The 14,035-nt window shown below is 33.8% G+C and overlaps 1 protein-coding gene across 3 annotated transcripts in view; it reads left to right on the forward strand.

The window, feature by feature from the left end:
* The window catches only part of LOC111803391, a 32,706-nt gene that overhangs the window by 13,417 nt on the left and 5,254 nt on the right, over positions 1-14,035 (forward strand). For all 3 annotated transcript variants that reach the window (XM_023687765.1, XM_023687767.1, XM_023687766.1), the window contains exons 12-16: positions 2,360-2,507; positions 8,055-8,104; positions 8,797-8,852; positions 10,829-10,992; positions 12,719-12,903. In XM_023687765.1, the coding sequence (XP_023543533.1) occupies positions 2,360-2,507; positions 8,055-8,104; positions 8,797-8,852; positions 10,829-10,992; positions 12,719-12,903 (603 nt within the window). The remainder of the gene's footprint in view (positions 1-2,359; positions 2,508-8,054; positions 8,105-8,796; positions 8,853-10,828; positions 10,993-12,718; positions 12,904-14,035) is intronic.

Consider the following 14,035-nt stretch of genomic DNA (forward strand, 5'->3'; position numbering starts at 1 on the left):
GCATTTAATGAACTCAACTAAATGTATGCAACTAGTTCAAGGATGACTAATAAGCACATTTCATTCCTTGTATTATTTAATTATAATTTAAATATTTGTTTGTCATATTTAAGCTAGTTTTTAATATAGGAGTTAAGGTTATAGTGTAACCCACCTAGGTTACCATATTCCACCATTAACTAGCCATTTTAATATGGAGGTTATGGGTATTTCTCATTTACTAGCAAATTTAATTTGGGAGTTATGTGTCACATAGGTTAAGGTTGTAAAGGCTATAAAGCCTTCTTTTCTTTGATTAGAAATTCCTTAGCTCTCACCAAAGTTAGAAATTAGAAATTCTATTCTTTTTAATTCCAAAATGTGATGTCTCTAATCAAAGAAACGAAGACTTTATATAGCCTTGACAACCTTAACCTATGTGACACATAATTCCCAAATTAAATTTGCTAGTAAATGAGAAATACCCATAACCTCCATATTAAAATGGCTAGTTAATGGTGGAATATGGTAACCTAGGTGGGTTACACTATAACCTTAACTCCTATATTAAAAACTAGCTTAAATATGACAAACAAATATTTAAATTATAATTAAATAGTACAAGGAATGAAATGTGCTTATTAGTCATCCTTGAACTAGTTCCATACATTTAATGCATCTCTTTCTTGAAGCTCAACTTTGCACAAAATATAAGGGAGGTCTCCAACGTCTTCTAGAATTTCCTTTGATGAGCTCACCATAGCTTGAATATATGTGTACAAGGTTTGTTGTAGCTTCTTGGCTCTCGTCCTTGTAATTGGACCTTGAGGTATGGAAATTCCTTGGTCGTGGTTCATATCACCTTACTTGTAAATTCATGATTTTCCCCCTAATTAGCCAATTAGCCAATGTGGGACTCATCCCAACAATTCTCGACAATCCTCCTCTCAAACAAAGTACACCATAGAGCCTCCTCTGAGGCCTATAGAGCCCTCAAACAACCTCCCCTTAATCGAGACTTTGACTCCTTCTTTGGAGCCCTTGAATAAAGTACACCTTTTGTTCCACATTGAGTCACTTTTGACTATATTTTCGAGGCTCACAACTGCTTTTCTCGACACATGATGATTCTATTGACATGACTAAGATAAGGGCATGACTTTGATACCATGTTAGGAACTACAAACTTCAATAATGGTATGATATTGTCCACTTTGAGCATAATCTCTCATGACTTTGTTTTTTGTTTCCTCAAAAGACTAGATATCAATGGAGATGTATTCCTTACTCATAAACTCATGATTTTTCCTTAATTAGCCAAATGAGACTCCCAACAATCCTTCATGAATGCCACAAATATCTTCGAACTTAAGACTAATCCTTTGACACTCCCCCCCTTAAGCTAAGAATTAATATATCTATTACTAGCTTGGACGGGATAGATTTATGTACAATATTGATCACACAACTTCGACGACACAACTTCAATGTTAAGGCACGACTTCAGCGGTAGCTATGAAGACTATGAATAAATTTGGTCTAGGTGGATTATTGGTAGCCATGAAGTGTAACAACCTGTTTTTCAATGTCTTGAATCACAGATCGCCATGTAGACTCCATGGTAAAAATAGTGGCAAAAAATTTTACAAAAATTTTCTTTTGTAAAATGGGAGACACAAGAAGATTTAAAATTTAAATATGCATGGAAGATGACATAAGATTAATTCAAAGTACAAAATAGTATACACGGAGTCAATTCAAAATAGTTTATCATCATGGTTCGTGTGTATAACTAGGTTCCAAATGGATATTTATTACCATGCTACCATGATAACTAGGTTCCAAGTTATTTACTTATAACTAGGTTCCAAATAAATAGACTTACTGCCATGCGGCCAAATAAATATCTAACTAGGTTTGTCATCATGGTTCCAAATGAATATCCAACTTGTTTATCACAATGCTTCCTAATGAATTTTGCCCATTATCCTAATCGATCCCTACAATTATTACTTAAAATAAGGCATGTGTAATGGATGTTGAATTTCCATTTGTTGGGACGTAGGCCATTGAATTTGCATGGTGTTATTTATGTACACTTTAATTTAGCATGTATACTTTACTTTTTTTTTTTTTAATGTGCTCTATTTTTATATAAAAAAAAATTTGTTTAGGAATATAACACTCTATATAGCTGATTAATAAAATCAAGATATTATTTTAGGAAAACCCTGAATCAAAACATATAGAACTACGATGAACCACTATTACTGTAATTTTTGTCGTATAAAATAATGTTCAACTGCTTGGGTTGTGTCTGAATGTTAATACCCTCTGCTGCCTTTGTCATTAATGAGGATCGACATTTTCTGTCATGCAGACCCTTCTTTAGTTTTGCCTTCCTTAGTACGTCTTGTCTACTCGTCAAATGATAAAGTTCTAGCTTCAGCCGAGGAGGCTCTCGTTGGGGTGCTCAAGTGTCATAATCAGAACATTGGAGCGATTTTATTGCTACTTGACTGTGTCAGGTATTTTGCTTAACTACCTCTGTTCCCTCTCCCCAATAAATGAGAAGATGCATAAACTTTTGTTCATTTTTTTATCAACTTGTTGGTTGTTAAGATCAAACTGGGATTTAAATGGGAGAATAATTTTCTTTATCGAGAATTTTGCGTACAGTGGGAAAGAAATCCTGGTTCCATATTGTTCTGGTCTAACTTTCTTGTCATTTTTCTTTGTTCGAGAATGAGACTAAAATTGACGTTAGTGGGTCTCTCTTTGTATTTGGCACACACAACTAAAAGCAAAGCAAGTATCAGGTTCAGTATGAAATTTGTAAATAAGTTGCCCCTATTGCCTATTTATAATAATAATAATAATAATAATACTAATACTAATAATAATAATAAGTTGCCTAGCCAACTATTGTTACATTCCCTTGTCTATAGGTTTGCTTTTATCCGGAGGCTTTCCTTGAGATTCCACGTGTGTAGAAGACGGCTTAAGTCCTGTCATTCCATTTTCCCTTGGGTACCTAAGGTGCACATTCCTTGGTATACAATTGTATAATTGTGGGACAGCGTATCCAGCTAAACCGCGGGGGCATTGAAATATGCTGTTGGAAGTGTAGAGATGGACTCTGGTGCTTTCCAAATAAATTTTTATTGAATATCTATTTGCTTGATTTGAAGATTTCAGATTTAGAGAATTATTTTCTTCGAGTAGGTGTTGCGATTACCTTTTCTTTTTCTTCCCTTCTTTTTCGATTTATTCTGAGAGGCCTTCCAATTTGCATGTTTTCCATGGATATCCCAATATGTTACCTAGTACCATTTTCTAGAGGGCCTCACATTAGAATCTCTCTTTTACACTAAAGGTTTGAGAGGAATCAATGATTTTCCATTCACTGTATCTAGGCAAGTGTACAAGGGTAAAGTAAAAAAAAACAATAAAGGAAAATATGTCCAAGGTACTTTTACAATAATACAACAATGATATCTCCCCCTCGAGTTAGGAGAATACGTGAGTTATGTCAAACATGTTAGAGGGATAATCTATACGTGCTCCGCTTAATGCTTGACATATCCTTTGGACACCTAACCTTATTGCATTTTATCATATACAAATTGATAGTCGACCTTAATGTAATTAGTCTGCACATGAAATATTTGATTAGATCGATATGAAGAGCTCCTTGATTATCACACCACAATTTGGTTGGTGTTAAGATATCAAATCCCAATTCAATAAGAAGTTAGATAAGTACCCTCTCCTTTCCTTCTCTCCTTTCCTTCTCTCATCCCTCTAGATTTTGTCTCCATTCATTGCTGAAGTCTAGGTCCGTCTTGCACAAAGTGCGTCTTGAGTCACTGTGGCCCCATGGAAAGGCCCTAGGGTAATACTCATAAGTTTGGAGGAGCACTTTTTTCTCTAAACGATGACCGTACTACAAACATATCTACCTACTAAGCTCTAATCAATGGATTCTCTCTAGTGGTGTGGGACAACATCTACCTGTTCCTAAGATCAGTAAACTACCTGTCACTATGCCTTTTCAGGCTGGAATAGTAACTACCTGTTGCTTTGCCTTTTCAGGCTAGAACAATAAAACTATTTGTCACTACGCCACTCAGGTTGGAACAGTAAAAAAAACCATGACTCTCCCCACTAGGCACCACCGATAATATTTCAATAGTATACCCTCTATGACTCTTGAATCTTTTGAGGGTGACAACTTATCCATGTGTAACAAGTAGACCCTAACCTTTGTTGGTTAGTTCACAAATAGGGGTTGCGCCCTATCCGTCCCTACAAGGTACTTGGTCAACTAGAGGAGGCTATGGAACTCATGACTAGGTGTTAGGACAAAAATACGTGAAACAGTAACTCATAGTCCATGGAAACCATAACTAGCACTCTATGACACATACGATAGTCCAACTCATAATTGGGCAATAACAAACTTTCTAAACCCTAAATCATGCATAAAAAATGTATAAAGGCATACAACATTCTCATTATGCTCATTAAGTGATAATAATCCAACCTCTACATACTGGAAAACATAAAAGTCTAATGGTCTATCAGAGTTCACAAATCATGCGTGCAGAAGCTATATAACTGTAAATGGGACTAAGTTGTAAACGGTTCATATTATCTAAGCACAATTATCATAAGACTAAGTCAAACTAGACTCCTAACACAATACTCAATCATTGCCCTCAATCTTAATGGACTCCTACAAGTATTTCTTTGAAACTTGTTCCATATGGTTACTTAATTGTAGACTTCCCGAGCTTGTTTCGAGTTTTTGAGGATATTCCAAATTTCTTCAAAATTCTTCAGTATGACCTAAATTAAGTTTAAAGAATAAAACTAGTGAAAATGGTTGACTAGCTTCAAATTCGTTAAAAGAGAAGGTTGAGAAACTAACCGTTGACTGTACGGTCATCTTCTCCAGTTTGCGTGCATGTCATTCTGCTTTCTTTCATTCTTTTCTTTTTTCCTTTTTTTATTTTTTTATTTTGAAAAAAAATCTTTTATTTATTTTCTTAAAATTCCAGGTGTTACCATCAATGAGTTCAAACTCTATTTTATTTGTCTTCTGACAAAACATTTCGATTTCTAATGAGCTATTTCTGCACTTGATCATACAGTCTATTACCAAGCTCACCTTTCCCATATCCTATAGCCAAGGAACACGCATGATTTTGTCTTTGTATCGAGCTTTGATCTCTAATCTTTAGGAAGATGAACAAAAGTTTTTCTGCTAAAGACATACAGGTGATTGCAAGACATATCCTTGTTTGACCAAATTCTATTTCAAACTTCGAATCCCAAAGGAGCATACGGTGTGAGGTTTTAAACATGTACAATTGGGCCTAATGCTTCATCTCAAAATGATCTGGTAACTGTGACTGTGAAAGCAACCATCTCTCTCAAGTCTCAACTAGTGTTCTGTTCATTCCCTCAGCTATCCTTTTTAACTTAAGAGTTTTTGGAGGTGTCTTATGATGTCAATATCACCATCCCTGCAATACTCATCTAAAGGTCAACAATACTCACCCCCATTTCGAGTCCTATTACACTTTAACTTTGGATTCTCTTTCAACAGGGGCATGAAATTGCTTAAACACTTCCAACACAATCGATCATTAGTCTTCAAGATACAAGCCCAATATGATGAAGTGCTTTTGTTATCATTGTACCACACACATCGTTTGTTTTCTTGAATGTCAAGATGCCTTAAAGGAAACTTTTATTTTCTTTTGTACCAAACAATGCACATATCTTTTAAGAGGTTCATTTTTTGTGGCAGGAAGATAATTTTTTTTTTTTTAGCTAGAATCATTAAACCCTTCTTATTAATGTGACTGAGTCTCTTGGTATAGCATCCAAGTATTTGTTTCATCCGCAGGAGAAACTCGAAGATTCACTCTGAATGATTTTCCAGTATTTTCTTGCATTATTAGCTGATGACCATCATTTGTTTTATAAAGGTCAAGCTGCTGCCAGCAATGAATGAAAAAACTAATGTAGTACTGAGTTATAGGCATGTCTTCCTGTGGAAGATCACTAAATTTTCCTTTCGCTTTGAAAGTTACCAAGTGTTTTCAAGACTTGAAACTGTCTCTGGTAGGGAAAATAGTTTTTTCATATTTCATTGGTCATGAAATTGATAATTGATTAACTATGTCTTCACAAAGTTGTTCTCGACTTTCTCGTGTATACAATATGGTTGGGCATGTAGTTTTTGGTTGTCTTAGAGCTTCTCTCATGTAGTTGTCTTTGCTTCGACTGTACTTATGTAAAATGACAACCTGTGACTGTCGCATAGAATTCTTTCCTCTAACTTTGTGACTTATGATTAGAAACACTACATAAAATTACTGCGAGGATTGGTGAACTTCCAGAATTAGAGGATACTTCCTCTCGTTGATTTTGACCCTCAGCAACCATCTTGATTCAGTTGCTATGTGATCTTATCACAAGCAATAATACTTGAGGGAAAATTTATAGTAGAAAAATTACATTTTTGGTCCATGAGGTCTGAATTTTGTTGTATTTTGGTCCCATTCGTCATTCCGAAGCACATATATGCTAATATAGGAGAGGAATGAGTGTCGAACACAGATTGGTTTGGACACGCTTCAGACAAGTGTCCGACATACGAAATTGTGTCCCTTTTTTTAATTATTTTTTATTTTTTAACTCTGGACATGCCATAGACATGCGCCAAACTTGGTTGGTGGTAGATGTCGACCCAAAGACGATCAACGGTGAAGCCTATTGATGTGGGAGGAAGATCAAAAGATGGTGGGGAGAGATGGAGGAAAAGGAGAATCAAGGGGGGAGGGTAATTACACCTGATGTGGGGGGAAGTGGGCTCAATAACTTATTAGATTTTAGGAACATCTAAATTTTAAACGATTGTGTAAGTTCAATGGCCAATTAAATTTTCATTCAATGTTTTTTTAAAATTATTTTAAATAGTTTGTATTAAAAAAAAACTGAAGTATTGTTGGTTTTTTTTAATATTTTTCTAAAAACAATATAAAAAAGTAGTGTGTCCCCAACGTATTCGAATCCTACATTTTCTAGAAATTGGTAGGTCGTCGTGTCGGTGTTTTGCCCTGTCCATATCCCATGTCTTTGTCCATGCTTCAGAGTCGTCAGTTTTCCCTTTATAGCTGATAGAAGTTGACTTGTCACATTTTTTTTTTTTGTAAAAAATAACCTCTTAATTTTTAAATTAGTAATATGCTCAATATTTTTTTATTCTCCTTTTTTCTCTATTCTCTTATTCCTCTCCCTCCCATCCATGGCCCTCCTCTTCCTTTCTTTTTTCTTTTTTTTTCCCCTTCTCTTCATATATGTTTTAAAAGAAAATATAATTCTCCCTCTCCCTCGCTTCAAATCTGAGGCGAGGGAGCCTCCCTCACTTAGAAATAAAAAAGAAGAAAGCGAAGGAAAAAAAGTTTGAGGTGGAGGCGGTAGCATCCATGGATGGAATAGTTAGAAGGATGGGAGGAGGGAGAAAGAAGGAAAAAGAAGAGAGAATTTTAAAAAAATAATATTATTTTTTTTAATAAAAATGAAGTGCCCACATCAGTGTAAGTTTGTTACAGTAATGGAAAACTGATGGCAGGGACAAAAATGATTGAGTTTGAAAATTCAGGGACCAAAATGATACTAAATCCAAACCACAAGGAAAAGTGTTGTTTTCCCATTTCTAGCTATGATACTGTGATCTTTGTTGCAGAATGTATTTTTTTGTATACTACGTAACTGAAAAGAATATACAACCCTACAAATATACATGATGCAACATGGGATCAAAAACAAATAAGAAAATGGTAACTAAAAACGAAGGATGGTGTAAATAAGGAAACAAAAGGGGATCCAATCGTTAACAAAAATAACCCAGGTTCTTCTTTTCGTTTGGAGAAGTAAACACCTTACTTCCCCTTTGTCTTCTGGCTCTCTTTCTCTCATCTTCTTTTCTTTCATTTTTCCATGAAAGTCCAGTTTCTCATTATAAAAAAAAGAGAATAATTTCTCGTTTCCCTGTGCAGTGATTTTGGCCTAAACACAGCTCTTTCAAATACTGGGGGTAAAGGTCAAGGTATGATTTTAACATTTGCAGCAGATACATGGCATTTCTCTTTTTCTTGGTATTGTGTTATGTTCTCCATATACGTACATGGCCTACATGTAAGGTTTTGATTTATGTAATTTATATATCTTTCATAACAAATCATCAGTTTTTATATATCTACATTTTTTTAGCTACTTGGATATCTTTTTCTGCAATTGTTTGGGCTGATTATTTGGTTAGCTTTCAAGTCATTTATTCTAATCCTCTGATCACTCGTAATCTTCATTTGTTTGAACAACTATTTCCTACATAAAAAAAATTTGGGGAGGGAAAATTGGACAGTCGTTTGAGCAGAAACCATGCAATTGATTTTTGAAACTCATTGCCCCATTTATCTATTTTTTTACTTCTACGTTATTTTAAATTTCAAAGGATGGAACTCTAATTCCTCCCAGAATAAACTTTTGCGTATCCTAGTTTACGTGCAGTCATCTATTTCATTCAAATTGTTTGAGCAGAACTTTATTTTGTTGATCGTGCTGGTCTGGCAATTACCATAGTTTATGAATTGACAAATATATATCTCTTCTACTACTCCACGAGTCAACAAAGTTTGAGTTTGAATGATCACGTGGGTACTAAGTTATGGAATTGATTCATGCCTTTTGGCTTGTAAGTTCCATGTATGACACTTGTATCTTACATAGAGCTTTTGTCAGGATCAAGGTTGCAAAGTGATCGAGTGCTCAGCTTAATTCCTAAATGGTCTCACAGTGTAAGTTTTATGGGAAAAGAACTCTGTGCCTGTGTGTGGATTGTCTGCTAAACCCTTGTTTACTGGAAATCATAACAGAAAGTGCTGATTTTGTTACTCTTTTCTATGACCCCTGCTTGTGCCAATGCATGCTGGTCTCTGTTCCATTTATTATTATTTTTTTTTTGACTTCCTTGGGTTAGTACTTTTAAAGTTGGAAGGAAATGCATGTTGATATTGGTGGCATGTTTTTAACAAAAAACAAAACTTTTTATTGAATAAATGAAAAAAGATTAAAGCACAAGGGAGAGATAGAGAGCAATATGGAACACAACAAGAATAACTATAGAAACTCTATAAAGGAAAAAAAAAAAAAAAAAAAAAAATTCGTACAACAAAAAAACACTGAGCAAAGAAAATGCTCAAAACAAAGAGAGACTTGCAAACATAAGATCCTGTAAAACCAAGCACAACAAAAATTGGAGGAATTTGTTTGGATTATTTTTTAAAAGATAATTCTCGTGGTTATTAGGAAGAAGTTTACATCCTATATTGTCTTGAAAATGGGTCTTGAGGGAATAAATGTTTCAAACTTTTTGCTCAGAATTAATCTAAATTGAAACCCTTCTTATTTGATTGTTAAGATACTCCCAAAAATTGAAATTATTGACCAATGAAGGTACAATATCACCATTTTTTTTTTCAGTAAAATATCAAAGTGAATGATTTAATAGAAATAATTGCTTTACTAATTCCATGCTGGAAATAATTGCCTTGAATAACTAAAGAATTATATTTGAAGAAAAAAGAAAAAAAAGTGAACTAAAAATTAAACATTGCTATTACAAGTATAGGAAACCCTTGTGGACAAGAAGATAAAAAAACTACCAGTTTGTACTTTAAATCATGTAAATAAAAAAAAAACATAAGAATATTCTTTGGTGTTGAGCGAATTGCATGTATCGAGATTTAAAAAAGAACTTAGCTTAATCAAGTGAATTTTATTATATTCTTATATTTACGGTTACTAGATACATACAGAGAGGCACATTACAGGATTTGTATGCTTCTAGTCAGAATATTATTGAATAGGGGAGCATATGGGTTGGTTTGAATTATTACCTCACACCCATTCTATCTTTTCACCTTGGTTGATCGTACTTCATAGTAGGCATAATTGACGACTTACCATTATGGGTTCATAGAAAGTAGAAGCAAACTCAATTTCACGATATCATCATGGGTTCAAAGAAAGGAGAAGCAAACTCAATTTCGTGATGGGTCTCAAAGAAACGACATGCATGGTATTTCGTAGCTTTCCAGAAGTGTTATAAGATGGAATGAATGTTAATTTAGGGGCAGGAAGATGTACTTGCACATTTGATTCATATTCGATCAAGTCAGGAGATGTTTATGTAGTCGAACAAATTTAGGAGGTGTCTATATGTTATAAGATTGAAATTGAAAGAAATGAATATGAAAATTCATGGTTTCTTAAGAAATTTGTTTGATTGGGAGTTGGAGTGGACCAATTTGTTCAAGGTCTAAGATTCCATGAGATCGGTAATTCCAGTGATGTTTCAAGTGGAAACTGGACAAAACAGGGGAGTAGAAAGTCAAATAAACCATTACAGCTCTTCAACCTCGGCTTAACTCCCCTGATCATGATGTTTGTAAACTAATTTTACAAGGAAATAATCTGAAAAAGACATTTTCTTTTGGACAATGGCTCATTAACAGCATCAAAACGAACTAGAAATGACCAAAAAAGAAATCCTCAGCTCTTACTTTCCCTCCCAAGTTTGTGTGATGTGTATTAGCAATGAGATAACAATCATGATGCTTCTCTTTTTTCCTTCTTGTTTTGCAATTTTTTTCTTGTTTGTATGAAAAATATGCAATATCTTCCAGTTGGTTTTCTCATTTGTTGTTAATAGGTCTGCATCAAATGTCGGAAGAGAAATAATGGGTTGGTTGATTGTTTTGTAATTTCCCAGGTTCAAGATTGGAAGCTCTTAATCGGATCGTTGATTGATAAGATGTTTGCAGAACCATCTAACGCAGTTCTCGTTAGATTCCTGAGTATTATAAACGAGCACTTGGTGAAAGCTACTGATGTGATCCTAAAGCGTATTTTGTCGTATGTGAAAGGACAGAAAGAGTACGTAACCTCCTACAATCCTTACTTTTCACCCTTTAGTCTTCCTTTAACGAAAATAGAAAATTTAGTATCATAATTTTGTCTGGTTGAAACCTTTATTCTAAAATATCTCTGAGAAGAAATTCCACTCTGCACGTCCTATATTTTTGTAATTACAAAATTTTCTCTCATTGGAATTTTAAGTATATATTTTTTGTAATTCTTCCTTTGGGGTTTTCCCCTCCTTTTGTAATTTTTCTAAAAAAAAAGGAAAAAGATCTGTTAAGTCTTGGGCTTTCTCCACGTCTAGCTTGATGATTATTAGAAATGAAAGTATTCCCATGCCATTCAGCTTTTTATCTTTATGTTTTTCTTCCTTTTGTGTGGGGATAGGAGAGAGAATCATTTTTAAAATTGTTAGTTTTGATATAATTTTAATTTAGGTTAAAATACCATTTTAGTTCCTACGCTTTGGGTTCCATCCATTCTGGTCTATGTACTTTATTTGTCCAAATTTAGTCCCTACACTTTCAATAAATCTTAAATTTAGCCATTCAAAAGTTATTTTTTTTATCAAAATTAGTAAAAGAACAATAATTTTAGAAAAGACACTAGGACTATTTTTTAAAGATTTATGAAGGGAATTTTATTTGAGATTATTTTTATAAAAAAGATCAACAATAAACTAACCATAGGGACTAATTTTGAGATTTATTGAAAGTGCATAGACTAAAATTGGTGGTAATAGATTGAAACTCGAGTATACCAAAATAATATTTTAACTCTAAATTCACCGAACTCATTACTTTAAGCTTTTGAGTTGATTAGTGATTAAAAATGGTATTGAGTTGATTTGTGATAAAATAAAAACTAGTATTTGTTTTTCAAGTAGTGTAGTATGCCAAATCTTTGGACTTCTTTCGCAGGCAGGGCTTGTTCCATTGGGAGTGTTCTATTAAAAAGCTATATTTCCTATTATGCATTCTTTCACATTTTTAATTTTGATTTTCAAGTGTTTCACATGGTCCTGGATTGTTCGACTTTAAAAACAGAGGAGCTTAGGATCTATCTTGCTAAACCTTTTCTTTTTTCTCTTTTTTTTTTTTTTTTTTTTTTTTTTTTTTTTTTTTTTTTTTTNGACAAAAATAATAATAAACCATACATTTGGCATCTTTGGTGCTTTTTGGTTACGTTATAGACTATTAGAGTTAATTTGAAGGAAGATTTTGCAAGGTTTCAGTTTAGAGGAAATGTACGGACATGTTGGATTTTCCATTGTTTTTAATTCAATTCACTTTGTATTTATTTTCTCAATAGGATCTCTTGTCCACTCCTTTTCATACAATCTTATACACAAAGATCCAAACACATATTCCCTTATTTCTTACTAAAGAAGAGAGAGGCATACCTCAATATTTTTAAATTGAATTGTATGCAAAGTAGCTTAACGGTTCCATTTTGAATGGCTTTATAAACATCCACCTTATTTATTTTCAATTTTAAACTCATGAAATATAGTTTTTTATAAGAGAAGGGAAACAATGTTGATTGATGAATGGAAAAAAGGAGCTTATAGGCTCTCAACCAAAAGGTTAATTACAGTAAAGAACTCCAATTAGAGATCAAAGAAGATAGGCTATAATTTTTCAGTGGGTGACTATTTTTACACCAATACATAGCATGAAAAAAAAAAAAAAAAAAATCAACCCATGGAGTAAGTAACTTCACTATATTTTCTTTGTGATAGGATTGATGAAAGCTTCTACACTAAACGGGGGAGCCAAAATGTAGATATCTCTCCAAGTGTGCAGCAATCTCTATTTGAGCGTCTTTGTCCACTACTTGTTATCAGGATGCTTCCCCTTGAAGTTTTTAATGACCTGAGTATGTCTGTCATGTATGGGCAGCTTCCTAACCGAGCAATTATTAATGGTATGTTGTAGTATTTATGTTTGTTCTTTTTTCTATTTCCTTGTGTACTAATTGAGTTTAATGGTTCGTCGTCAAATTTAGATTATTTACCAATTAATTATTTATTCATTCAATTTTCTAGAAAGCCAAATAATTATTTAGACGAGTATTAGTCTGATCTTGCATAATTAAATTCATCTGACATCTCTAGGCTACCTATGCTACAAAATTTTCAGCTCAAGTAATGAGGATTCCGTTTAACCTTAACCTATATATATATATATATATATATATATATATATATATATATATATTATTTGGATCATTTCAGGTCTTGATAAAATTAAGAATTCAGTTTAGGCATCAGTTGTGAGTCCTCCAAGAATAACAATTGGGCATCCTTAAACCTTGTCATACTTCCAAGCTGGCTTCGTTTTGGAATCCCATCTTGGATAAGGTCGAAAAATGTCTCGTTCAGTTTGTGTTTAGGATTCCTGTATCCATTATAAGAGTTTGGAGAATGTTATAAATAGTTTTTCCAGGAGGGTGTAAGGAAGGATAGATGTCCTCGTTTTATTTGTTGGGAGGTGAGGTAAGATCAATTGGCCATGGAGAGCTAGGCAATGCAATTTGAGACTTCTTAACGAGGTCCCATTTGCTGAACGGGTATGGCATTTTCTATTAGAACCAAACAACACTCGATGGCATAAGCTAATTGTCAGCAAACACGTCTGTCACTCTTTTGAGTGTGCGTCATTTGGGATTTAAAGGCATATTCAGAGATCCCTTGAAAACTATCTTTTTCTAGGTGCTCTAGTCTCCCCTTGAGAATGGTTTGTTGAGTTGGGAAGATAGGAGGTTGGTGGATGACCCCCTTACTATCTTATTCCTTCATCTATACCACCTCTCTTCGTTGAGATTGTATCATATGGCTTCAATCATTTTGTGTTTGGAAAATTCTTATATGTGCTTAATTTCAATTTTCATTGTCCTCCTTTTAATAGGGGTTCATTGGACATATTTGCACTTCTTTTTTCGGAAACTTCCATCTTCACTTGGATAGTAGAGATATTAATTTTGGGTTCCCTAATCCCACTGAAGGGTTTTCTTCCCACATTTTCTGTCTCCTTTTGGGTATCCATCATACCGTTAG

This window comes from Cucurbita pepo, chromosome LG10 (assembly GCF_002806865.2).
Source record: "Cucurbita pepo subsp. pepo cultivar mu-cu-16 chromosome LG10, ASM280686v2, whole genome shotgun sequence".
Lineage (NCBI taxonomy): Eukaryota > Viridiplantae > Streptophyta > Magnoliopsida > Cucurbitales > Cucurbitaceae > Cucurbita > Cucurbita pepo.